Source organism: Zonotrichia leucophrys, chromosome 5, assembly GCF_028769735.1.
Source record: "Zonotrichia leucophrys gambelii isolate GWCS_2022_RI chromosome 5, RI_Zleu_2.0, whole genome shotgun sequence".
Classification (NCBI taxonomy): domain Eukaryota; kingdom Metazoa; phylum Chordata; class Aves; order Passeriformes; family Passerellidae; genus Zonotrichia; species Zonotrichia leucophrys.
The window spans coordinates 39594626-39621302 of NC_088175.1; the positions used below are offsets into that span (position 1 = coordinate 39594626).

Here is a 26677-nt window from a genome sequence, read left to right on the forward strand (position 1 = left end):
TTTCTGCAAGCACCACATTGGCCTAAGCAAACAAAAGGCTGAAAGAAAATACCACCTTGCTGAGATCTCATAGATCTCACAGATAGGTAATGGTTATTTTGGAAGTAAAAATAGTTTTATTTCTCTGAACTTATTCACTGGGTAGTATTTTAAATCTGCCCCACTTCACCTGATTAACTTTAAGATGCTTGAGATAATCAGACACAGGCATCTTAGATGGCTGATCCCATTAAAATGAGTTTTCATATCTCCTGGAAGGTGTGAAGTAACAGTGGGTAACTAAATCCACTGCAGGGTGTTTGCCCGAGTGGCTGCATTTGACCAGCTGCATAAACACACTCAAAAGCTAATTAAATGTGTGATACTTGATGTTGTCCAGGTGCCTGCAAACAGGTCAGCAAGAACAAGCCAGCCAAGCACTGAAGGTGAATGAAGGTGAAGACTGGAGCCTGACTGACAGCTTAGGGAATGAGTTGAGGGAGGCCTGTGATGAGGACCTCATTGAAAGGATTTCATTTGACTCTTCTTCCCGCTCCTCCTCAGGTACTGCACTTAAACCCCTGGGGGAGGGTTGGCCTTGGGCTAAACATGTGCTGTTTGTAGATAGGTACATGGGTAATCCAGTGTTTTATGGGATCTGGCATCTGTGCTTCAGGGCAGCAACTGGAAAATGCCACTGCAGGGCCAGACCCTAAGCAATCCATTCCAGTTTTCAAGCAGGACATTGTGGCCAGCTGTGTTGACCATCAGTTGATATATTTCAGCATGAATATGTAGAATTAAGAGGAGCAAAGGTGATCTCACACTAGCTTAGCATCAAGTGCAGTAGAAGGACAGATCTCTGTGTTTTACCTTGTGTCATTAATTTATGACAGTGCCAGGTGAGTCTAAAATATTGTCATTCCTACTGAGCTGTATTTGAACCCAGTTGGCACTGATGTAAATAATGGCTGAGCTAGTGATTAAAGTTTAACTGAACAACTGGGAATTCTGGAAAGATATGCGACCAAAAGGAAGCATCCAGTAAAAGGTTCAAAAATGGAACATGCTCTTCTACTCAGGAATAAAGCCAAAGGCTTCTCTGAAATTGCATTTACGTGAATAAAAGCAGAATTCCCACTCTTCACTACTTGTTGAATATTTGCTTTAAAAAGATTAAAAACATTAATAATGGTTATTCCAAACACATATCAAAGAGAGGACCATATGTAATTACAACTTCAATCTTTTTTCTGTTATTAATCTAAACAACTCCTTTTTTCTCAATAAGTGAAGTCATGTGAGTTTTCATTTTACATTTCTTTCAAGGGTAAAAATGGATCTACTAAAAAATTTAGAAAAATATAATATATTTTGAAAAAAAATGGAAATATCATTAAATTATTCAAAGCCTCTATGTGTATTAACAGTACTATAAGCAGTATCTCCCTAACAAGAATAAAAGCTGTTTGGAAAAATCTAAAGGAATGGCCTATTGTCCAGTACCCACAAAAATCTTAGATTATGATCTCATGATCTCTTTAGATTTAATCTGACCTTTTTCAAATTTTATATGATTTCTTTACACTGAGTATGATGGTCTCATCATCCTTCTAGATTGACAGGACAATGTCACAAACATCCCACAGTGTACCAGTGTCATGCCCTATAGCACTGTGAAAGTGAATGGTTGGGCATGGGTCTGTCCATCTTCTGACTAAATCTGTGGGATGATGATGGAGTAGTTTGAAATCTAGAATTGTCTGAGGTGGTGGACTGACCAGGATCCTAATGACACTCAGAAGTGTGTCCAGTGCAGTGTGAGTTTCTCACAGAAGAACTTGTTGCTGGAAGCAGTCCTTCTGACCAGAAAAGGACAAGTCATCTGAGCAAAGCCACTCTTACATAAAAATGTTTGCAGCATCAGATCCATATAAACTGCATTTTTTGGAAGGCGTTGAATGTTATTTCAGGCTCTTGAGTCAGACATACCAGTCTCTCAGAGTGGCTCTACTTGAAAACAAATATGAAGTTTAGACATTTTAAAAGTATATCATATGATACAAACTTTTCCATGAAAACTTTTTATCAGCTCTACTTAGGCAGTAAAATACATCCCCATCAACTGGGAGCCACAGAGATGAACTTTCTGGGCCTGAGTTTTGGTGGCACATTCTTTAGATTATGTTCCTGGCCTGGACCCTGCACATCAGGCACTTAGGTACAGTTAGGTTCTTTTAATAGACACGAGCAATTGGATCCCTGCTATTTATAGAATGGTTGGTTCTTTCAATAGACAAGAGCAATCAGATCCCTGCTATATTTAGAATGGTTCTAAGCATGTGTGCATGCTGGTTATATTTATAAGTCAGCAACAAGTTTTTTCTTCTCTGTGTGTTGCATGGAGAGAATGACATGGCTGAAACACAAAGAGCCAGAAAGTAGCCCTGCATGCAGTGCAATATTTTCCCCAGCAGTCAGGCACTTATTACGAGATTCCATGATCTCTGCCTCTGATTTAAAAAGTGGATCCGCTCATCTGTGATTATTCCTCTGCCTTGCACTTCAGATCACTGGAAGGAGCCCTAAGGTATTTAGAACAAGTCAGTGCAGACACTGGCAGGGAATGATGCAGGTGTGATCCTGCCTGAGAACAGGAGGGCAGGTGAGCTTGTGGGTGCCCTGTGAGCTCTGCCTGTGAGCTGTTCCTCCCTTGGCACGTCAGTAGCAGTGCTGGCAGAGAGGCTGACAGTGAACCAAACCAACTGCCAGAGGAAGAAATTCAACATGGACACATCTGCCCACCCAGCTCCATCACATAACATCTCCAAAATCTTTCACTCCCTGGGTTAGTGATGTAGCAGTCAGATGAACTGGTAAACCACTGTGCTTTCCACTCTGTTTCAGGTTCATCACAGGCTCAGGAGGATGCAGGGTTCTCCAACACAAAACGTTATCTAATTCCATCCCCTCCAAAAAACCCTTCACCTGCCTCTGCAGTGGATGTTGCAGCAAGACCCTGGAAAACAAGGATTCATAGGGGCATAAAAATACCCAGCCAAGAGGAGGATAGACAGTGTACACAGAAATGCTGGTCAAAGGCTCATCAAGAGTATTCAGCCCAGCCTCTGGACAAAGAACCCACTCTCCTGGACCTGCACAGCACGATGGCTGCCTCTGCATCCCAAGGACACTGCCAGCATGTGGGCTGCACCAGCCAGCCAAGGCCCATTCCAGGACTAGCAGCTGTTGGGTCACCAAGGATCAGGTATGTACACTGGAATGCATCTGGGGAAGGGACTTCATGGCAGGAAAAGGCAGATTTCTCTATTGTCTCTGAGGTCTCCTGCTTCTTCTGTAAAATTAATTCCTTTTATTTGTGCTGACATTTACCTTTGATTGTCTAAAGCTAAAGAAACATTTTCCCATGTTCCTTGTAGGTTGAGTATTGTAAATTTTGCATTTTCTTGAATAATAGCCCAGAATTTTGCTGTGCTCTTACTGCTCGATTCTCATGTTCCCCACCCAGAGCCAATGCTGTGTCTGTTGCAAAGATCTTGTGGCACTTGTTCAAAACTCTCCTCCAGTACACTCCAGGAAGAGTTCCTGACATCCCACTTGGGTTTTTTCCCTGACACAAATTCATGTTAGAATGAGCTCTGGAAAATAAAGTAGGCATTAAAGAAGTGTCACATGTACCAAAACATGTTTATTTCTGAACCTGTTTGCCGTAAATTTAGCATCCTGTTGTTGCTTCTTTGAAGAAATACAACAGAGGACTTGTGACATGACAGCTTGGGTTTGAGCTGAGGGAGTCACTTTGGAGTCAGCAAAGGCAGAGAGCATGTGCCTTGTGTGGGAAGTTCATGTGCCTGGGGCTGCTCCCAGGCCCAGCAGCTTTTGGTTCAGTTTTCAGAGCTGCTGAGGAGAATGCAGATATTCAAATCCAGAGTGCAGTCTCACCACAGAGTTTTCCTCTTTTCCTCAGGCCCATCATGGATGAGAGCCCTTCTAAAGAGATCAACCACCAGCATCCAGCTGCCTGCTCATCCACAAAAGCCTTGCAGAGGTTCAGGCCAATGAATTCTGTTTGGCCCCTGACTGCCAGGTCCATTCTGCAGTCATTGCCACACAAATCCAGTGCCACAAAAACATCTCAGAACAGAAGTCCTCAGTCCTAGAAGGTACCCAGTTGCCAGCATGTGTTGGAGCCATGTACACGGTGCAGCTGTGAAGGATCAATGCTATCTTGCAGCTTCTTCTGCAAGCTAAACACAGAGCAGTTCAAACAATTTGTGTGATTTGCCTCAATTCAGGATACAGCTGGTCCACAAATATTTTAAGAGCAACCACTGATCAACCAATGAGCTAATGAATGTCTTATTACAGAAAAATATGGTTATTTTTGCAACCTATACACACTAAAACAGAACAAATCCTATCACACTTCCTCTCATCCACACTATGCCCAGCTCTGTGAGTCAGGCAGGGACACCAAACAGAGCAGAGCATGGAGCCTGCTGCCTGTGGAGAGGGCTGGAGGAGGTGACCTACCAGCAGCCAGCAGTGTGCCTTTTGCAGTCCTGGATGTTAAACATGTGAGGGCCAAAACCAAGGGCTTGAGAGGAAGTGTTGACCAGAGCAGGCTCTGAGGGAAGGGTGTGTTGCCTGAGGAAAAGCCCAGAAAGGCTGGATGATTTGAGAGTTTATGCCCCCACAGGAGCTCACCCTATTCACAGGCATTGGAGGTTCTTGTAGGATGCATTGCTATGGGAGCAAATGCTGAACAAGTGGCTTATCCCAATATTAACATGTTTGTTTGCTCCATAGCTACCTGGAAGGATTTGTCTCACTTCCTCTGAATAGACATTGCATTCCAGAACTTCTCCAGCAGAGCTGACTTCTGTCACCAGGTGTCAGAGCATCCTCTGCATGTGCCTTTCACCTCCATCCCATTTCTGGCTTTCTCAGATCAAATAGACTTTCCAATTTGTTATAATTGGATAATTTTAAGTGATGATGCAGCAAAGCAGGGAAGTAAGGGAATAATTTAATTTTTTATTTCAATAGGGCATTTGCTCCATGTTCAGGTAAGAGCCAAAACATCTGTTTTAGTGACTGCAGTCTGTGAGATGCTATTCCAAATGACTGTGTCTTTCAACTTTATTGATGTTGCAGTCTGAAACCATGCATCATCACATTTTTTCCAGTTTAAATTACTCTGTTAGATTACATTTTTTAAATCAGTTTATAAAACAGTAATTACACAATGAGTTAATGAATTGGTTTATGCCTCCTTTCTGCTGGCCATCATAACTTAGAGAAGCAGAATAGACAAGGCCCTGAAACTTCCTTCTCATCATGGTGCTCCTTGCACCACTTTATCTTACAAAACAGTCTGGAGCTTGAAGCTAGTTTGCCCAGTTTTGGTATGTTCTAACAGAAATCATCTATCAAAAATCATTTAAAACTATGTGGCAAGTGATTTTGTGCAATATTATGGATGCAAGGCAGGATTTCACCCAGCAACAATGCCTGTGCCCTTAAATAGGCTCCTAAATCTGACTTTTTGCCAGTGTCACTGACAATACCATCACACACACAAAAAAAAAGTGGCCTTGTAAAAGAAAGAAGACACTGACAGCACTGACCCTTCTCTATAACCAGGGTCCTACCAGGGGGTGATGGGTAGAACTGTCTTCTCCAGATATTCAGAGTCTCCTTCTCAATCGACATCTTTCATTTCAAAGGGGTGGAGGGGAAAAAAATTCAGTGGGTGTGTAAACTGGGTCTGGACATGAGCATCTGCAGAGACAAAACTCTTGGTACAGATCTGGAAAGTCTCTCAAAAGCATCGTGATCTCATCCCTCAGCAAACTCCACGTGGCTCTGTATGTGCACAGAGCAAGAAGCTTCTCTGAGCTGGCAGGGAGGATGTGGAGAAATGCTCAGAAAAAAACAACTCTCCCCTGTGTGTGGGAAATCAGTGCCTGAGGGCTTCATCAAAACCATTTAACTCAGGGTTTCCTGTTGTACCTTCCCATCAGACATCCCAGTGGTGACTCTCAGGGCTGCAGGCTGTGTGTGACCTTCAGAGCAACCACCCCGCCCCTCATTAGACAGCTCTGCCCCACTGGTGGCCTAACCAAGGCACTCACATGCTGCATGGTGGTGTGGTGTGCTCACAGGGACAGGAGGAGGTGTCCAGTGTGCCTGTTGGTCACTGCATCAGCTGGTGGTCCATTCATCACCCCCTCAGGTGCCTATGGACAGGGACACGTGTACAACAGCCTGGGTGCCACTTGCTCTGGTGTCTGTGGGGATTTAGAGCAGAGCTGAGTGGCCAGCCTGTCGTGCATGGAACAGCAGAGAGGCTTGCTAAGAGAGCAGGTTAGTGATCACAGCCCAGGCTGATGGGGCAGAAGGGCTGGTAGCCTCCTCTCTTCTCTCTGCCAATAGTTGTGCACCTCATTTCCCAGGGCTGTCACGCTGTTGTCTGTTGCAGTTTCCAGGACAAGGCAAATAAGCAGGGCCATTGCTGTCTGGACAGCTATAACAGATCCACAGAGAAAATTATTGTCCTGGCTTAGCCTCTGCTTGTTCATCTTCCACCTTTTTCATCTAGAAAATGGAAAAGCCAGCCAGGTCTTTAATAGGCTAATTAGGAAATGTAAGGCATGATGGGCTATTTGTGAATTCAGTTCTCTTGGTCCAAAAGGGAAAAAGGGAAGTTTCATTGCATGGGCTTTTTGTCACCATTTCCTCTGTTAAAATTACACATTGGTCCCTTGAATACAGACAAAGTCCTTTAATGAATGAGCTTATTCCCATTCCTGCCTCTGCAGACTCTTAATGTTTGTCTCAGTAGGATCCTTGCTTCCAGCTGGATGTGACCAGTTTCAGATGTACATTACCAGAGTCCATCCCCTCATTCTTGTAATGGGCCAGGAGCTGCTGATGCCTTTAAGTATCTCACTGCCTTAATGGGGTTTGCTGCTGGCTGCCAAATTGATATCTAGTGTGTAAGCTGGAGAGAGGGGTGAGAACTGCTCCCTCACCTATTAATAAATCAGCACTGCAGGGAAGAGTTTTCTGCTGGGAGCCAAGTCTCACCAGAACACACTGCTAAGGGAGGGGATGGTAACATGAGAACAGCTGCCCTGCAGGGAGCTGGGCTCGGAACAAAGGGATTTGGCCCAAAGAGACAATGCTGCAGCATTAGCAGAAGCATGATCCATCCAGGAGGCCTCTCAGCATCACTTAGCTGGTGTCCCATCAACAGCCCTGCTGAAGTGACTGCTGCTGCCCTGTGTACTGAAAGGATCAGCCAGAACTTAAAAAAAAACATGGGAGAAAGAAGTAGGGAGCTGTGTGCCAGCCAGTTATTTCAGTGACCAAGAACATCCCTTCCCCTGAAAGGAGCATGTCTGGGATAGCATCCCACCCAGACAAGTGGGCCCTGACAAGCAAAGGTGGCTTGGATTGGGTTCTGCACTTCCCAGCTCTGCAGAGCCCAGCCCATTTACACCTTGGCACCCCATTTAGGAACAGGCCAAAGGAGATGCTCACCCTGTCCAGTGTCCCCATGGCAGCTGTGGGCACAGCCTCAGGGCTCATGGCTGTTGTGCTTGTTGCCAAAGCCATTACTGTCATTAAAGGCCTGGGATTACTTTGCACTTGGAACAAATTAATCTTCATTAAAGGATGAATAGAAGACATTTTCTTTGGCTGTCAAGGAGGAGAAAACACAGGAGATATTCAGGAAGGAAAATGCCATACGTGTCCCTTCAAATACACACAAATGGCAGGCCAGCTCAGGATCATTACTCAGGATTATTTCCTACACGGTTCCTTGCCTTGTTCAGCCTGACAAGCTTGTCTCCTTGCCAGGGGCAGTATCTGCACCCAGAGTGGAACACAGGTGCTTCTGGGGTATGATGAGTCAGATGGCCCCTGCTCCATAGTGTCAGTCTCTGCACTGATCACACAGGGTTTGTGATGATGGCTTAGGTGTCTGCTGGGTACCATCTGTTGCCAGGTGAGATGAATCCTGCCCTGCAATGGCTTTGTCATTACACCAGAGAATCCTGGCCCTGTTTTTATTGTTTTGTTCCTCTAAAATTACCCCAAGAGATACTGGAAATGTCCTGGCTGAGACAAAGGGTCAGCCTTGGAGAGTGGAGACAGCATGTGAGCACTGGGGCAGCAGTGTGCGCTTGGCTCTTTGAGCCAGTCTGGGAAGCTTTTGTACCTTCCAGAGAGGCACAGGTGGGGCAGGACAGCTGCAGGACACCAAGGAGGGCTTGTCCCAGACTCAATTCAAGGTGCCAGAGCAGACCCTGAGCTGGTGAAGAGCTGGCCTGGTGCAGGTGCATCTGGGAGGGCTGGTCTGCTGCCCTGTCCCCAGGAGAGGGGGAGGTCTCACCTCACAGAGAAGGATTATGGCTGCACTTTTGGAAACCAGTTCAGCCAGCTGGGAAGTGACCTAGGTGATGGAGATCCTACCCTGGAGGTCTCTTGCTATCACCAGAAATAAAATAACCTTTCAGTGACAGCCTTGATCCAGCCTTAGGGGCACTGCAGAAATTTCTAATCTCTGCCCTGGTTTCCTACAGCCCAAGGAGAAATTATGTGATATGAGAGGAGGTGTGGCATGGTCTTACACAGGCAACAATTGCAGGGGCTCACTCTCACCCATCCCTCTACAAGGGGCTCCTCTCCACACTGCCTTCATTAGCCTCGTGGCTGTGCATCCCCAGGTGGAGTTCACAGTGATTGTGCTAAAATCAAGGTAGTAATTGAGATAATTTTTAAGCTGCCAGGACACAACGGCCTTGCGACAGAATTCTCCTGCATGGCACAGGGTAAAGCAGAAAAAGAAAACGTTGGATTACTGGGTGGGGAGTTGAAGTGTCGTTTATAGATAGAAAACCTGTGCCTGAGGAACGGAGCGAGTGCAAATGCAGGCAGGCAGGCGCCGCTTTTGCTGGGTTTGGAGAGCAGGAGAAATTATTCGGAAGGGACGCTAGAGGGAAGAAGAGAGTCTCACAAGTGCAACTTCCAAAACCAAAAGGACTCGAAAACCAAACCCAAGCAGCTCCAGGTCGTTCAGGAGGCATTTGGCGCTCAGTGGGCTCAACATTTTCTCTTTACCTATCCAGCATCCACTGTGCGGGCCTCGTGTGGTGCCCCAAATGCAATATGCTGGTAGTGGCTTGCTGTATCACACACCACTTCAACGTACTTGGAAATATTTTCTTAGGAAGCCTGTAATGCCCACAAAGTGTAGTGGAGAACATCCCAGCCCCACTGTGGCACTGGAAAGCTGAGGTGCTTTTGGGGTGTTTTAGGACACCTCCATGTAATAATGCTGTGTGCAGCCCCAGCATGTCTTAAAGATATCGTTATCACAGCCTGTAGCTATGAGCTGCAGACAGGCTCAGCAGGGATCTTGGCCCTCTTCCTGATGTCAGGATGGCACTGGGAGACCCTGGCAGGTCACAGGGGCTGGTGCCAAGGCCTCAACATCTGCCACCACCCAGCCCATGTAATTTCTATCCCAGCCCTTTCCCCATGTGGAAGCTGTCAAAAATCAACACCCACATTCCCACTGCTGTTTTGTGGGCAGGGTCAGACCCTTCTTCCCCAACAGAGAGCACCAGCCCAGTTCCTTCTCCATCCCTGGGCCACTTTGCTGCTGCAGGCTCCTGTCACCTGCATCATCCACAGCCCTGGGGACACTTAGAGCCATGACAGGGACCTGAACGTGAGTACCACAGCAGCTGCTCTCTCCTCTGCGGCAAACCCATCAGCCCTGGCCGTGCTGCCTGCAGGGACAGTGCTGAGCTGTGCTGCCTTCTGGTCCTGCCCTGGAGCCATCACGGCCGCCCAGGCCGGGGCTGTGCTGGGCTTGTGCTGACCCAGGGTACAGCAAACACGGCTCTACCGTCTGCCATGTGAGGGACACACAGAGGTGTCAGGGTCAGGGCAGAAAGAAGGGGTGGAACTGCTCTGGGGGGAAGCAGTGGAAGCCTTTGGGAGGTGTGTCCAGCAGGAGGGCACTTGGTGAGCAGAGGGGGAAGCATGCCCCAGCGGGCAGCACGGGGGAGATGGGCACACCAGCAGCTGGGGTAGGGCTGGGAGCACCAGCAGTCCTGTCACAGCAGGAGAGGCTTGTTCACCTGCACCAGAGGTGGAGGCAGTGACCAGGCTGGGCTGATGGATCCCCCTCCAGCCCCCTCAGGAGTGGAGGGATTAGAGCAGGTCATGCTGTGCCCAGACCACCCAAATGACTGCTATGTCTTACCAGGGCAAGCACCTTTCAGGGTCAGGGTATGGACCTGCCAGCCCTTACCAGAAAAATGCTGCACACCAGGAACAGCAGTCAGGATCAGGACAGGTCATCTTGCCCAGGAGAAGGGGATTTCCTGGGATTAGTCACCAAATCTTCCCTCTTCAGAAGCTCAGCCCCAAAAGCTGCTAGGTTCCTCCAAGGAATGTTTCCTGCTACCTCCCCAGGTGGGGCTTCACAGTGATAGCAAGGGATTAAAAATATTTAGAGGTCTTGTAAGGTCAAAGCAACAAACACTTTTTCCCCCTGGATGATCACTAACAAAATTAGTTTTTAAGTAGGGGGGGAAAAATCTCAAACCCTATATTTTCCCTGATTTCTCCTATCCCTTTTATGTAGTGTCAGTTTTGGTGGTTTTGAAGAAGAAAATGAGAGGCATTACTTTTCTCTTTCAACTGCTGTTGCACAATCCTGATTTTTTTTTTTTATTATGAACAGTCCAGGGGAAGCAGGAATCCAAACACAAACCTGTGGATTAGATTAGTGGCATGTAAAAACAAATGAGAGGCCCTTGCTGCTGTGGGAAAAGCAATTATCTTAAAATCAAGCAATTTTGCAAGTGATGTACAGAAGAAAGGAAAGAAATGGATGGGGCTGCCATGTCGTGCTGGCATTTGGGAAGGTGGCCAAAAGTGCAAGAGGCAGATTGTATGTCTGCAGCTCTGTGTGTGTGTGTGGATGGCTCTGGCATCACTGTCACCCTGCCCTGAGACAAAGGCAGAGGGCATGGGAGTTCAAATGAGAGCTGCAGGATTAGTTTGGGATGCAGGAGTGTTGCAGGCAGAATAGAAGTTTCAGACAAGGTTTGTCCAGGAGACCCTCCCATTGAGCCACAAGGGTCAGAAAGGATCCCCTTGATTTCTAAACTGCTTCTCAAAGAGGAGTCTGGATCCAACCCTTGGTCAATGGTTTCTACCTAAAGAATTATATAGGTGTAATTGAGCCTTTATACAACTTTGTGCTGCAGAATTAAGGATGGCTAACCAAATATATTTATATGAATGAAATAAGCCATTTATTTCAATTGATGATTATAATGATTAGACTAAAAAAACTTTAATCAGAATTGTTTACTACACAATAGTTTTAACTACTAGTATAGTGCACATTTTTATAAATATTGAAGCAATTAAACTAAAGTTGGCAAAATAATTATTGAGTAGAGATTGATGTTACCCATTTCAATGACCATGGGCAAATCTCTGCTCAGCATTGAGGGGTGTCTCCATTCAAGAGTGGGATCTGCACGCAGACCCGAAAAAGGGGGTATTTTTTACCCTGTCATCAAAAAGCAGGACTGGGTTGTTGTAGTTTGATGTGATTGACTGTCAGCCATATGTTTGTGGGCCCCCTGTGTCAGCACTGCAGCCTTTAGCTCAGCACCATTAGATAAGTCATCAGTACTAGCACTTGTTGGTTTCTTTATCAGAAGCTTTGTCTGCCACCTCCTCACCAGTGCCAGTTTCTGTCAGGAAACATTGTTCTTCACATCCTCAGAATGTTTAACTTTGGGCTTGATGAGTCAGCCTCCTCTCAGCATTCTTCTGCACCAAAAGCAGCCTGACCCCTCCTACTCCATTTGCCACTGATAGCCTGATAACTGCTGCAAATAGGGTAAAGTCTGAGCTGTTTTGCCCCCACCTAGGCAGAGCATCCTGCTACCAGGAGGGCTTAGCCCCCAAGACCCTGATGGGGTCTGTAGCTCAGCCACTGCCAATTCAGGGTGAGTGTGGAGATAGCAATGAGCTGCAAACACACTCCTCCTCCATTTGCAGCTCTTGGCAGGCTTTTTGTCTCCTCCTGGATGCTGGAGCCAGCACAGTCTCCCAGTGAGTCTCTGGCACAAGGACTGTGAGAATCCTTTCATTCTAGATCACAGAATGGTTTGTGTTGGAAGGGACTTTAAGGATCACCTAATTCCAACCCCATGCCGTGGCCAGGGATGCCCCAAGCTGTGTCCTACCCCAAGGCACATTCCCCATCTGCCCTATCACTGTCCTTCCCTGCTCCAGGTCACTGCAGAGAGGAGATGAGGCCAAGCAGCTCTGCAAATCTCAGCATTTCTGTTTCCCTCTGTTCTGGGGTGTTGGTGCAGTGGGGAGGACCTCCATGTTCAGTTGTTTGGTGGGGTCACCCCAAACACCAGCAGTCACCCCACACCTGTCTCAAGCAGCATTTCAGCCTCATGATGAAGGCAGCAGAAGCCCTTTTCTGCCCTCCATGACAGTGTCACCCAGGCGAGCACTTGAGCAGCAGCAGGGGTGCGTGGGCAGGGTCAGCCCTTCTGGCAGGGCCAGTGGTTTTAAAGCAGCAGGGCAGATTTCCAGCTGCTGCAAACGGGTGCTGCCTCCCTGATTTCCACACAGGCTAGCTTGCCTATATGTGCTAGCTGCAGAGCTGGTCCTTCAATCTCCATGCACAGTGCCTGTCTTGGCCAGGATCCTGGGGTGCTGGCAGGGTTTGGCTGGTTTATTTAACGGGTGCTGGGGCTGTTGTCTGTCACATGCAATTCACTCCTGTTCTGGATCACAGAGTTTGAACCATCTCCATTTCCAATGCTTCTGTCACAACTTTGTTTGCAGTAGCATTGCCATTCAGCAGCTGCCTGTGCTGCATGGCCAAGTGGGCTTCCAAAGCTTGAGGGCATCTCCCAGGCTCCCATGAGACCAGCAGATGCTCAGCACCCATCTGTATCTGTCCTGCTGACCTCTGGGAGGCCCTGCTCCAAGCTCCTGGCTTAGGTCAGGGAATGGTGGGATGCTTTGGTCCTGACACATCAGCCGAGTGTGTCCAGGGTTCCCCATCTCCTGCTCAGACATATATTGGTGCTTTTAACTGGAGCCACAAGCTCTTCACAGTGGGATCAGGTTGGCTTGGGATGGGAGACCGGGGATGAGCTAGAGTTCACCAAGGTGAGCAGGCAAGTGCCAATTCACCTGCTCTGAGTGAATTAATGATGCTGCCAGGGAGAAGGCTGTAGTAGGTAAAAAATATAGCTGAAAAGCAGGAGAGAGGTGAGTAGAAGAGAATATAAAAATCTCTCTGTTAGAATACATTCTAACCCCTTAACCTTTTGTCCCTGGTCCTGCATAATTTCCAATTGTAGCCAGTAGCAGATGCCCAGGGAGAAGCCATCAGAGCATAGGAACAAACAGGACAGGTTAACATCTCTTCCTTATCTTGCCTCACCTCTGTGGCTACGTGCCTGTTGCACAGGACAAGTAAACATCAAAATGGGCCCAAAATGCTCTCTGGTTTTCAGGAAAATCTGTAGCTCAGTGGCTGTGAATTTAATCAGTGAACTTAAATCTTTGCATTTAATACACCGCAGATATGATTAGATTTTTTCCATTAAGTCTCCCAAGCTTTTTGAGCGGTGGCATCCCCTTGACACTCCTTGTCCCCATACTGGGATGCAGCTGGTGCAACTGCCAATGGGTTTATTTCTATTTTTCTTTCTAATAGTGAAAGCCCAGAATACCAGCTGCTATGATGAGATACAATGTTTATTTTACAAGTGGAGTAGAATTTAAAGGAGACTGTCATTGCTACTTATTCACAGACTGTTACCCAAATTTCTCTACTCTCCCCATGCTGCTGCATGTCACCTCTTCCTTGCTCCACATATTTCCAGGAGCAGGCTCTCCCATGCAGGGCTTGTCTCTGAGGGTTCCCCCTGTGGTTTACTGGGGCACTTTGTGCTCCAGCATAATTTGCTGCGTGGCCCTGCGTCCTTCAAATTACAGAGCAAGCAGTAGGATTGTGCATGGAGAAGGGACAGGGGGAGCATGCCAGGCTCCATCCCTCTGTAACACCCCAGCCACTGTCATCCTTTCCCCAGCATACCCATGCTCCTGAGTGGGCAGTGGGAGATGGGTGAGCCCATCTGCTGCAGGTGCAAATGTTTGCACCCAGGCTCTTGCCGGGGCCGTGGAGAGGAAGAGCTGTCCCGCGATGCCCTTGCCCACCTGATGGGGACCCGCTGCAGTGCGAGTGTCACTCTGCTGTGGCTGAGCCCTGCGGCAGCCCGCCTTTTCCTTATTTGTTTTTCTCCCTGTGAGAGCTATTCTTTCCCTCCCATATGCTGTAATAATTACAAGTGATAACTTAACAGCTGCTCTGCTATTCCGGGCTCAGCAGAGCCACGCGCCTCCACCTTCCCTCCCTCCCACGGCTCTGGGTCAATGTCTTGGCTACAGCAATCAGGGATTCCTGCAATTTTTGCCACTCAGGAGGATCTGGACTCTTTTCCCCTCCATTGCCATCTGTCTCCCCCCTGCCCAGCCCAGCATCACGAAGGGGGGATGGGACAGTGACATCCATCTGTTACCATGGAGAAAGCTGAGCCAGCGAAGGGACGCACCCTGTGTCCTGGGTGAAGGCCAGTGGAGAGGGGGTGAAAGGGATTTTCTTGTGTGTCTGTTTTATTATCATGTGTCTGTTGTCACTCATGGGGTCTGCTGCAGATGACAACTTCCACCCTTTGTCACAATGGACCTTAGGAATCCCCTCAGCCCTCTTGCTGGAGAAGGTGGTGACCTTAGGCCTGGTGTGGCATCCCAGAAGGTGGACCAAGTCCACATCACTAAAATAAACCATTTGCCTGCCTTCCTACTGTGCAAGAGTGGTGGTGGCTCCCAAGGAGATAACAGACCTTCAACAGCAGCCCTGGGGCCCAGGGAAGCACTCAGGCTTCCCATTTTGGGTGTGAAAGGGTTTTTCTCCTTTTACAAGAGAATTTTGCCTCCAATTTTTCTGATTGCTGAAAGCCCACCATGAAAAAAGTCAGGATGAGATGTTGCTGCCTGCTCCCCACAAAGGAAATGCTGCATCCCTGAGCATTCCAGTCCTTCCCCAGTCAGCAAGGCTACTCAGGCCAGAAGTGCTTTTTGGGCACAGATGCTGATTCCCAGAAATGTGTAAAGACAGCCTGATGGTGGTAGTGAGAAACACACAAGTGTGTGTCAGGCAGTGTCACCCATCCAGCCTACAAAAGGCTGCATTCTGCTTCCCAAGCACTGAAAATCTGACACCTGCCTGCTTGCTCCTGTGCAGTCCCATACTGGTCACTTCCCATACTCCAAAGGCAGCAGTGCTGGTACCTCTGGTTGCAGCAGGCTCGAAACTGTGGTACAGCCCCACAGAGCAGCCTGCAAAGGTTCTGCAGCATGGCCAGCATCTGAATTCATATTTGGCAATCTGCAGTGCAGGCAGGGTGCCTGTGCTTCCTCTCTTATGTGTGCTAGCCGTTACTGACATAGTAAAATGCTGAGAATTAAGGACAGAATTTTACCTAAGGATGGGATTTGCCAGAGCCATCAGCCCACAGTGGTCTTGGCTCTTCTCACCCTGCACAAATGTCATCTGCACATCTGATACATATCACAGCAGGTGACATCTTCCCCTGCTACCTGCCAGCTGTCCTTGTAGGCAGCAGATCGCACAGGATACCTAGGGCAGGTCTTTCTAAGGAGCAGTGGTGGATAATCTTCCCTGTGGTCCTCCCAAAGTTGTAAGTGGGAATAAGAATTGGGAGTGTGCAAGAAGGTGGGCCTTCCCAGGAATTTCATTTCCCAGGCTAGGAATTCTGCTGCTGGCACCACTTCAAAGCAATAGTGGGCAAGGTGAGGGTCCACAGACGGGAGTTTTGTGCACACAGACACTTCTCACACTTTGGGGTGACCACAGAAATTGCAGCTCTTGGCTTTTGGGTCACCAGCTGCAATGCTTGCCTTGAATTGTGCCCCACCCAGAGGGCCTTTGGAAGAGGTGATGTAGTGCTTATCTGAGCTGGCTTTGATGCTTGGCAGCTGTGCAGGACCACCAAGCAGAGGCTTCAGTAGTGGCACTGGGACACACTGGAGGAAAGCTCACCAGGGGAAGCAACACGTGCCTCACTCGCACCTCCCACACAGGAGTAGGCAGCCCCAGGAAGAGGCGGCTTGGAAAGCCTGTGCCATCTCCTAGGGAGAGCTGGCAGCTCCATCTGGCTCTGCTTCATAGGAGCTCTCCAAGGAGCTGCCGAGGGTGGCCAGAGTGGGGCCTGTGGGTGGTGTGCCAGGAGCAGGAGAGGAGGAGCAGAAGGAGAGGGAGGGGGAGTGGGTGGGATACACGTGCCCCACACTGCCAAGTTTCCCTTACAGGGAGGCAATCCTCCATTAAAGCAACTGCTCTGGTCCAGGAAAAGGGTGGTGCATTTAGGGGCTTGTGTGTGGTGTGATGCTGGTGCTCAGGTGCAGGGGAGGTTCTCCTGCACAGTGACCCCACAGTGACCTGGGGACATGCAGAGCTTTGTGTGCAGGAGCTTCAGCCCACAAGTGCTCGAAGCCACCACGTGTATTTGCTGCATGGCAAAGTCTCTTTGCAGCTCTGCTCATTTTCACGGGTCTCACGCCTTGCTCTTACTCTCCAGAAAGGCAGGAATTCTTTTCTTGAGGATAGCAATGTGTTTACAGAGTTCTCATTGAAACAGGGCAGCCAGGGTATTTGTTGGGATAAAAACACATGGGGTTAGCACTGTGCTCCTCACTTCTCTGAGCCCAGGCAATTGCACAGCAAAATTACAGTCCTTATCTGCACCCAGGTTTTGCAGCAGTGTAACTGCAGACATTTGGCTTTTAGTTTCTTCATTTCAATCTCTTTGATCATGTGCCACGATTAATCTGATCTCTATGAGGCGGGATGAGTAGGAGTCAGAAGAAAAACTGTAATCGTCTGTGCCTTTGGCATGCGGGAACGGAATAATTTTGTAGTCTCATCTCCACGCTGGTAGCTCTAGGAAAAGTCTCCATCCCTTCATCAGCTAGCAACAGCATGCAAGGCTAAGGGATGCTGATCTAAATGGAAATATTGAGAGCTAGGTAGAATTACTGTTCCTTGTTCCCTAATTTTTCAGGCTGCAGCATCTCCATGACACAAACCACATGGTCAGTGACTGAAATGCAGCTGGCAACAATGAGCTCCAAACACAAAGATAAATTCATTATAGGCTCTTTGCTGTTATTTGCTCCCACCTGCCTTGTCATGACACCAGGCTGCTAACTCCCTGTGTTTTTTCCTTGCCTGAGTCAAATGAAACATGAGGTTTTGTTGGGCTGGGAGGAAGGGAGCAAGGGGAAAGGGCATGGGGAGGTGACATCATGCTGCCCAGCCCTGTCCTGGTTCTCCTGAGTTTTCCCTTGCCACTTCCCACCAGTGCAGCACTGGCACTGGTTTTTGCTGTCCTGACAGCTACATAGAGGTGTTTCCCTGCTCCTAGCCAAGAGTGCCCTTGCCCCAAATGCAGAGCATTGCTTTAATTCTGTCTGCACCAGCCCTGGTGTCCATCACAGCCCTTTCTGTTTTGAAAGCCCTCCCTTTCCTAGGCAAAATGATCCAAATTCCTTTACCAGCACACCTCATCACTTTACTCTCCATCTGATTGTGCAGCTCTCTTTGAGCATTGCTTACTTTTATTGAAAAGCATTACCAGCACAGAGCAGAGATAACCATGTAAGGGACCTGTTTTAAACTGTCCAACAAGGCATTGTTGACCCATATCACAGATTATAATCAAAAGCATCTTTTCTGTAGAAATTCTTCTTATTGCCCAATTGACTTTTCCAGCAAAAACAACTCACTCTGTCCTCCATTTGCCCAAATGATTATCCCATGTCATGTCACTTGTACTTCTGTTGAATTATGTTTTGCACTGGGTTTTTTTCCCTCCCCACACACCCTTAGGAAGTGAGTGATTCCTTTCCTAAGCTCCATCAGAGATCAACAGGTGCCAGGGAGGTGGGAAGATGCTGAGACTAGAGGATAGAGAGCCCAAAAGGGCCATTTTTCTGTTCAAGTGGGTCTGTCCACAGCACCAGGTTTAAATAAAAGGCCTGGATGGATTATCACTGTTCCCAAGTCCCCTCACAGGCCCTGAGGGCTTCTTGTCTGCCCAAAAAGGAGAGAAACTCTCAGGTGCTTCTGTTCCGGTGTAATTATGACGGGCAATTTAAAATCAGCCAAGAGCTGTATTGACAGTGTCATTTGGAACATAATGGACTAATGGTCCCTTCAATTTAATTAAGGATTTTTTCAAATTACAAATTAACCTGAATTAAGATGAGAGTGTATACAGAAAGAATTAATGTGGTTCCACTAATTTAGATTTGCAGTCTTAATTATTTGGATTAATTTTCTGAAAGGATACATGACATTTCTATTGGTGTAAAGACCCACAGGAAGTGTAGCAGGTGTTTTGAAAGTGAAATAGTTTTGCCTTTTCAGGGGTGCAAGTCTTGGTAAGACATCTTTTAAGAATCTGTATTAGTACCTCCTTCTCAGGCAAGAATAAGCTACAGAAACATAAAGGATCATGCTTCAATTTTACAGGTGTGTGTGTGTGTCTGCACACATATATATATATGTATTTATATATATACACACACACATGGGAGTGGGTGGTTGTGTGTCTGCCTGTGTCTATGTGAAAAAACAATGGCTGGGAAAGTTGTTCCACTTTGATTACTCCAACAGCTTTAAATCAATGTAATATCTAAATGATAGCAATGCTTAAGGCAGTGGCCAGAAGGTGATGACAGAATCATCTGTGGTGGTTTATGACTTGTTTTTCCTCCTGTTTCTTCCCATCTTCCTCAGGATTGATGTGTCCATAGCGCAGGCAGTGGGAATCATTGGGAAACTTCTCCTCCCCATAGCACATTTGACTGGGTTTAGCTTGGACAGCTGTGGTTCTGAAGTTCCCTCCCTGCCCAGCTGGATCCCTTTAGGAAAAAAGGAAACCCAAGTCACTTCTCTTTGCAGGAGAAACTGCCCTGGAGCCCCCCATCCAGTGCATCCAGTGTTTGCTGGAACACTGCTTCAAAAGGTGTGTAGTAATTGAGTCATCCAACTGTGCCTTGCAAAAAGCTCCTTAAGGTGCCATGTTTTGCTCTGCTGTCCTTAACACCATTGATGGGAATGGGTGGTTTTGGGAGCAGGCCAGGGCACCTCCGGTCCTCTGCACACCAGGATGGGGGCAAAGAAGCCGCTTGTGGTGTTTGAGTGGTGGTACCACCCGGATGATCAAACAGAAACCACTGCTCCTTTGGGAATGTCACTATCTCAGCACACACCAGAGGAGGATCAGGGGAGGGCGAAAACCTTGGCTTTGGAGAAGAGACACCGGAGCCGAGACCTCAGTTACGCTTCTGCAATAGAAGGAAATCCAAGGGTGGCTGAGTCAGGCTGTGAGCAACACGCCTGGCATCTCCGAGCAGATCAGCTGCAGAGTCAGGAGCTGAAGCCTGCTTTTCTGCACGCAGATCAGGTGCCTGCAGACACTTGCAGGTGTGTAGGTGTGAGTTAGTCCTGGGAAAGGGAGACCAGTGGACTTCAGATGGGAGAAGAGGCATGGCTTGCTGTTCCTCCCAAATCCTGAAAAAGGATGCTCATGGAAAAGCAACATCCAATCTGCCTTTCAAACCCAGGGCAGTTTCCTTGCAAGAAATGGAAAGAGACAGGGAAGAAAGGAGAATTGCCTTTTTAAAAATGTTTGCTTTAAGTAACCCTCCCACTTTGGGATCTCAGGACTGAAAGGCAGGAAGAAAAGGCTTGTTGACCTGATGTTAACATTCAGCTGTCAGCCTTTCAGCTCCATGATCCTCACATGCCGCTGCTTAATCCAGGAGGAAAAAAAACACAAAGCTTGCCCAGAGCCTGTGCCATCTCATTAACATTTGGCTTAGGCAAGATTTCTGTCCTGCACAGGGAGTGCAGGAGCTCCAGTTCAAACAGCTCTCCTCTGCTGTGTGCAGGGACAGAGGTTTGTCACAGCTTCTGCAGTGCTGTGCTTTGGGGTCAGGGTCCTTGAGCTGACAAAACATAGTTCAGGCAGAGACACTAGCATTTTTTGGCTTATTGAGAACTTGAACAGACATCTCTGTGAGGTCCTCCTCTGTGCCAGAATGAGGTGATTCCCAACAGGCACAAGACACAGACACAACACAGGTTTGGCTGGTGCCTGGCACCTCTTATTGGGGTTGGGGATCCCACAAGGCCATAAAAGCCAGACTGCAGCTTCTGGTTTCACATCCCACATCCCCATCATGTGTACAAAGCAAGGTCATAGGGATGGTTGAGGAAGAAATAATATGGGAGGGACAAGGAGCACATGGGCACCTTGACCTACAGCCAGACATCTACTGCCCCCAGGCCCTTGCAGCTTTCACTTGATTAAACATGAAAGCTCTGTGGTTGCCTGAGCTGGCAAACATGGTTCAGCACACCTGAAGTTGGCAGGGAGACCTGCTGCCCTGGGGTTGGCATGGGGCTGGCAAAAGTTTGCTCTTCCCATCTGGGAGCTGGCAAAAGTGTGTTCCCATCTGACAAGCAGGTGGGAGGAGGAAGGTGGGTGGCTTTATGCTGACTGATGTGAGCAGTGTGCTTTTGGTGGTGGAGGAACACGGCCATGGCCATGGGCTGAGCGGGATCACATGAGCTTGGAGATGGAGCTTGAACCGTGTGAGAGATAGATGATTCTTTGAAGGCACAGTGGGATTCTTCAGTGGGAGGACCTCTGTTCTAAGTATAACAAGTCACACTTTAGAAATAAGTTGGTTGAGGTTGAGTTTCTTTGATGTAGGCAGAGGTCACACACTATAGGGAGAAATCACTCAGTGTTCTGCTTTCCTGTTGATAAACAGCTCTGATCCTGGGACAAGGCTGTGATCCATGGGGCTGTTTAGCCATGAGGAAGTAGAAACTCCTGCACTAAGCCAGATCAAGGGTCTGAATTACTGAGCATCCTAAGGCTTCAGGGAGAAGTAGGTGCTCCCAGGGGTGTGTTGATTAGCACTCCTTTGATTCTCACCCCTTGTTACTGCCTCCAGGAGTGAGGTCTATGTGGCTGAGTGTGACCCATATTGCCCCTCACCATTTGCTACTAAAACAGGTCAAGAGCACAGTCTCACAGGCTTTGTAAACAGTGTTTGTCTGCGTTTATTAATCCAGATTATGTTTTCTCCATCTACTGGTTTAATCTTCTCTTGAACTCATGCAAATACTCACAGCTGACAGCATCCTTGGGCAAGGAGTTCCCCAGCTCTGACCCCCACCACACAAGGACCTACATGCTCTGAATTAGCCCCAGTTTTTGCACTGGGAAGAGGCAGCAAGGCAAATCCCTGTCAGCCTTCTTTGGGCCATGCCTGACTTTGTAGCCCTCTGCCATAACCTCTCCAGCCATGTCTTTTCCAGACTGAGAAGTCCTGGTGTGCACAAGTCCTTGCTTGCAGGAGGGCTCCTCCAGAGCTTTGATCCTCTTTCATCCCTTTCTCGGTGTTGCCCTATTATATTTTGGATTTGAGGCTTCAAAGAGGTGCCTTTTGGGGCACAGGTCAGCACAGTGGCTTGGCAGACATGCCTGCCCCACAGCCCTGGCTCTCTCCAGATGCTGCTGTTTCTTGGCCACAGGCTGTGCCAGCTCCTGTGATCCCATTTGCGTAAGTAATTGGCAGTACATACCACACATAACCAGCTCTGAGTTCGTGTTGGGGTTTTTTTGATCCAGGGCTCTTTCTCTTCTGGAAGGGTAGGGGTGTTGTCTGGGTGTTTTTATGAGTGTTGGGTCTCCCTCCTGACTGCAAATCCATCCTCCCAGCTTGAAATCTGCTTGGCTCTCCTGCAGAGACCCATGGTCTGTAAGGGACTGTAGGTGAGAGCCTGGCATTGTCTGAGACCTGAAGGGAACATTTGCAGGGCTGATCCAGCTCCTTTCCTTTGCTTTTATCCCAGGTAAAATGTATGTACATGATTACATAGTAAAGCATAATAAGCAACCAAACCTCACTGTGGTCAATTCACTCCCAGCCTATTTCATGCGGATAAGCCCGAGATGGACTCAAATTGGAATTTCAAACTTCTCTGAAGGCATTCAGCCAATTGCAAAGGTGAGAACCAGCTGCACAGTTTGGGTCCTGAGATGAACTTTGCTGTAGGTGAAGCTGTAACATGAACTTGTCATGTGAATCTGTCTTGAGAAATAACGACTCTTTATATTTTTTATTGCGTTTTTTTTTGCTACAGTTTTTCCTTCCTCCTGGTCCCACCACAAATCTGCTCTCACTCTAATCTTTTCTTTGGCAGCTAAAACTATTATCTTTATTGTTTCAGGGCTTGGCTTCTTCCTGTTAGATCTCCTAATTGGATTTTTACTCTCCGATCCATTTAGTCTCTCCTGTGCTTTCACTAAAACCCTTTAACCCTTTGGCACCAGCTTTGCTAACTGGTTACCCTGGAAGGTGCTTCTCTCCCTGATTTGCACAGGAACAGCTTTCCTAAGCCATGGATGCCATCTCCCGTGTCACTGTCTGCACACAGTATCATCATCATCATCTCCTTCACTCTGAAGACTGCAAAGGCTCACTGCGTTTTAACCAAGAATAACCAAAACAACCCACATCACCCTTTAAAAGGAGGTCTGAAGTCACCACAGAGGCAAAATCATCCAAAAATTATAACATTTCAGCTGTAGCTAGGAAAGGTCTGCAGCTTTGTCCAGATTCACCTCCCACCCAGACCAGGTGCCAGTCCTGTGTTCCTGGCTGTGTCTTAAACTGGGTTAGCAGTTACAGGAGGGTGAAACAGCAGTGGGGTTGTGACCACTTCTGCCACTGGGGTCACTTAACCCTTCCACTCCATCATCTTTGGAAAGTGCTGTTCACAAAATGTGCTTTCTTCTACCTCCCATCGATTTTGTCCCTTTGGCCTGCAAGCTCTGCTGGACAGGGCCTTGGCCCTGCAGAGCCTCTCATAACAGTGCCAGAGTCTTCACTGAAGGCTTGGAGTGTGCCAGGAGTGCCCTGATTGCATTGCAGGTGCTTTCTGTGCAGCTGGAAGGACCTCTGTGCTCCATACCAGCAATGGTCTCCATCCTCTCCATGAGTAAATCAGGGCTCTGGTTTCTCCAGCTGGCAGGTACAATCCAAGCTGTCCTTGGAGCACAGCAAGATGGTGATGGAATCTGCCATGCAGGGGGCTTGGGTACCCCATATCCCAAAAAGAGGCTGCTGGTTTCATGGCTTGAGCCATGCAGCTTCTGTTAGAGGAGGAGGGTGGAGCTGAGATGATGGCATCTCACCATAGGTCTGGTTTTTCCATCAGACCATGCAGTAATGCAGCACTGAGATTTTTCAGGGAGCCAAGATCTTTACTTGTAACATTTCTTTGTAACAGCTTGGAGCACAAGGAAGGAAGCTCTCCTCCAGGTCAGTCAAGCCCAGTGCAGGCGGAGGCAATGGAATAAGACCTCCATGTAGCAAGATGTTAAGTACAAAAGGAAATGTAAATACAAAGGGAGGAAAAATAGGGAGAAGAGATACCAACCCTGCTGACTGGCTGCTCAACCAAGATCCAGCTGCCTGGCCTTTAACAGGCCTCAATGGACCCAGTCCCTCTCCTCCTTTTGTTCTTTTTTCCAGCCTTTTTACAACCTCAGTAGCTTTGTGTTTGTGTTGCTGCAGTGCGTTGCCATGGTTAAAGTTGTTATTTTCAGAAGGGTTTGCATCCTACCTGTGAGACAGATAGATATAGAGATGGAGACGTGCATGAATATGTGTGTTTACCTTCATTTCAGTTCCCACTGGCCATGTGGAAAAATAAATCTGATGAGAAAGGAGGACCCTTTGGGGGAAATGAGGAAAGAGGGAGAATACCACCTTGGAGGAGTTTCTCCAAGGAATACATAGGCCTAAGCCAAAAGCATGGGGTATAAGAGATGATCACTTGAGAGCTGGAGAGGGCAGAAATGGACATAGGTTTGTAGAAGGTGTTATTGGACTGTGAAAAACACACAACTTCAAGTCAAGTCTATTTTAAGGGTGCAGTGTATGTGTGGAAAGGTGGGGATCACAGTTCCCTCCCTGCACACTGTTCCCACATTGGCAGTGCCAACACAAAATTGCTTCTTAGCCCTGTCATTTTCCTTGGCTCTGGTTGCTCCAAGTGCTAAAAGGGGTTTGCAAGTGTTATTTTTAAATTATTTTTTAATGTTCTTATCAGATACATGTAGTTAATTTTACTTTATTCTTCTTCTTTTATAATCAATAATCAAGGAACTGATTCTTTGGCACATTCCCATAGGTATTCTTCTCCAGAGGAAAATGAAAACAAAACCTTTGGCTTTCAGGCTTTTAGGATTTTTGGGTTTGGTGTATCAGGCAACAATAATTGTATTGTTGTTCCTCAGGGAATGATTCAGAATAATAGATCTGCTAGGAAAGATGGACCAAGTTCCTGAGTTTTTTGGCTAATGTTATTATGCCAGTCTGAATTGATGGAACAGTTCTGAATTGCTTCACTCTAACATGCATTGAATGAAGAATTGAATCAATATTTGCTGGGCCCTCTTCCAGCCCCTCCAGCTCTCTTACACAATCCACCAGTGCTGCCCATGCCTGGACAAAATGTGTGGGGCTGGTCAGGGGTGGCTCCTAGCCAAGAAGCGAGGCCCAGGCCCTCTGGAGTATTTTGGTATCTCACATCCTCTGATTGTGCCTGGAGGCAGGACTCCTCTCCCATCTAACACGAGGCACTGGCTGTGCCTGGCTGTACCTGGCTCCTGCTGCAGCAGAGGAGGAGGAAGATGGCACCTCCAGGGGCTGAGTCAGTCGCCTGAGAGAGAAACCACTCTCAAGTAGGATTTTTCCATTGACCGAGAACCTCGTCTGAGATAAGAGATGATGAACTGGGGGGCTGGAAGTTCACTCTTGTCTCAGGTGAGGACCGAAAGGGTTGGGGATAAAGGGGAGCACTTCTAAATCATGTGCAAGTTAGGAAATGGCTTTTTCTCCGTGGGAGAAATGCTGGTAACAGCCGCAGCTCAGTATTTCTGACAGCCTTATCCCCAAGCCCCACTACTGGCCAAGGCTGCTATTTGCCTTTGTCATGGGTGTTGCTACACCGTGGCAGTGCCCAGACAGCCAGGTCTTACAGCCTTGTTCAGCCCTTGGAACCTGCTGTTAAAAGCACTGACAGCACTGATAGGGATGTCCTTCCATATCCACTGGGCTCCATACTGACACACACCCGATCTCCTGCCATTTTGTCTGTTCCCTTTGGGAAGGCTGCCAGAAATGTCAATGTTTTCACCCTCCTGCTCTGTTTGGCAGTGGAGCTGTAACCCTGACAGCTGACATGCTCCCCAAGCTTTGTAATTGGGGTGATGGAGCTAATGAGGGGGTGAATCCTTCCCATCACTTTCTGCGATTGTCATTCACCTTCTCCTGCCCCATCAAGTCAATGGAGAACTCAGGTATCTGAGCCAAATAAGGGACATCTGTAACTGTGGTCTAACCAGCACTGCTGGAGGCTTGGTCTTGAGGATGAGCAGAGCAACCTCAGAGCCACACAGACACTTCCCTGTGTGCTTGTCTGCTCCACAGTCACCACAAATTAACTGCAGGTATGTCCTGAAAATTAATGAGTTCAAGACCTTTGCAGCTTCACACAGACCATCTTCTGCAGAAATAGTGTCCTTAATTAAATCATACCTCCTTCACCAGGAGCTGTATTGAGCCCAAAGACAGGGAAGGCAGTCAGGCTGCCTGGTGCTGTACTGGCAAGATGTGGGGTCACTGGGAAAAGGCTGCTACAGCTCATCCACATCCACCTGCAGGGCAGAGTGGGGGGAGGAGCCAGCCTGGATTCGCTAATTGCTGGCGTGGGGTGGCAAGGAAACCAGCCCAAGTGCTGGCCACAGGGCTGCATAGCACCTCAGCAGCATGGCTAATTAATGGGGTGAAATGGGTGTTTGGGACATGGTATAATGGGGAAGTGAGTCAGGCACAGCACCACATGTGCTGATCCTATGGTTCCGCCCTCCAGCATGCTCAGACCCCTCTTCAGGTCACCTTCTCTTGTGACCTGGCAAAACCTCAGTGGTCTTCTTCTGGGGAGAATAAATGACAGGGGGCAGAGTTGGCAGAAGCCAGGTGCCCTTATCCCAAAGGCTCAGCATGTGGTCTGGGTGTGAAGGATGTTGTCCTACAACTATTATTTCCTGAGCAGGAAGGAGATCCACATAGATGCCTGGGTTGGAGGGTCCAGGGAGCTCAAGGGGAGAAGTTCTGCCACAATACCTGGGTTGCTGTTATCTATCCCTCTACACCACCACCAAGGTGATGTGGAGATCTCTCTTCAGAATCTACCCAGGCACCTGTACCTTGGGAAGGAGCCTGGCAGGTTGGAAAGAACCCTCTCTGTCTGTGAGGAGTCAAGATGCACCAGTTCCCACCTCCGGCACTGCAGGAAACAAGGTGATGGCTGCATCTTTCACTCAGGTGTTGCACCTTGGCAGCAGCTGCACATGTTTGA

At 47.9% G+C, this 26677-nt stretch overlaps 2 protein-coding genes across 12 annotated transcripts in view; both read left to right on the plus strand.

The window, feature by feature from the left end:
* The window catches only part of LRRC56 (leucine rich repeat containing 56), a 60046-nt gene extending 54958 nt beyond the window's left edge, over positions 1-5088 (plus strand). For all 11 annotated transcript variants that reach the window (XM_064714618.1, XM_064714620.1, XM_064714623.1 and 8 more), the window contains 3 exons: positions 380-543; positions 2887-3247; positions 3968-5088. In XM_064714618.1, coding sequence (XP_064570688.1) covers positions 380-543; positions 2887-3247; positions 3968-4160 — 718 coding nt within the window. In that variant the 3' untranslated portion in view covers positions 4161-5088. The remainder of the gene's footprint in view (positions 1-379; positions 544-2886; positions 3248-3967) is intronic.
* A 21287-nt stretch (positions 5089-26375) lies between these two features.
* The window catches only part of RASSF7 (Ras association domain family member 7), a 34937-nt gene continuing 34635 nt past the window's right edge, over positions 26376-26677 (plus strand). Inside the window, exon 1 of the mRNA XM_064714628.1 lies at positions 26376-26619. The gene's annotated coding sequence lies outside the window, so the exon portion shown is untranslated. The remainder of the gene's footprint in view (positions 26620-26677) is intronic.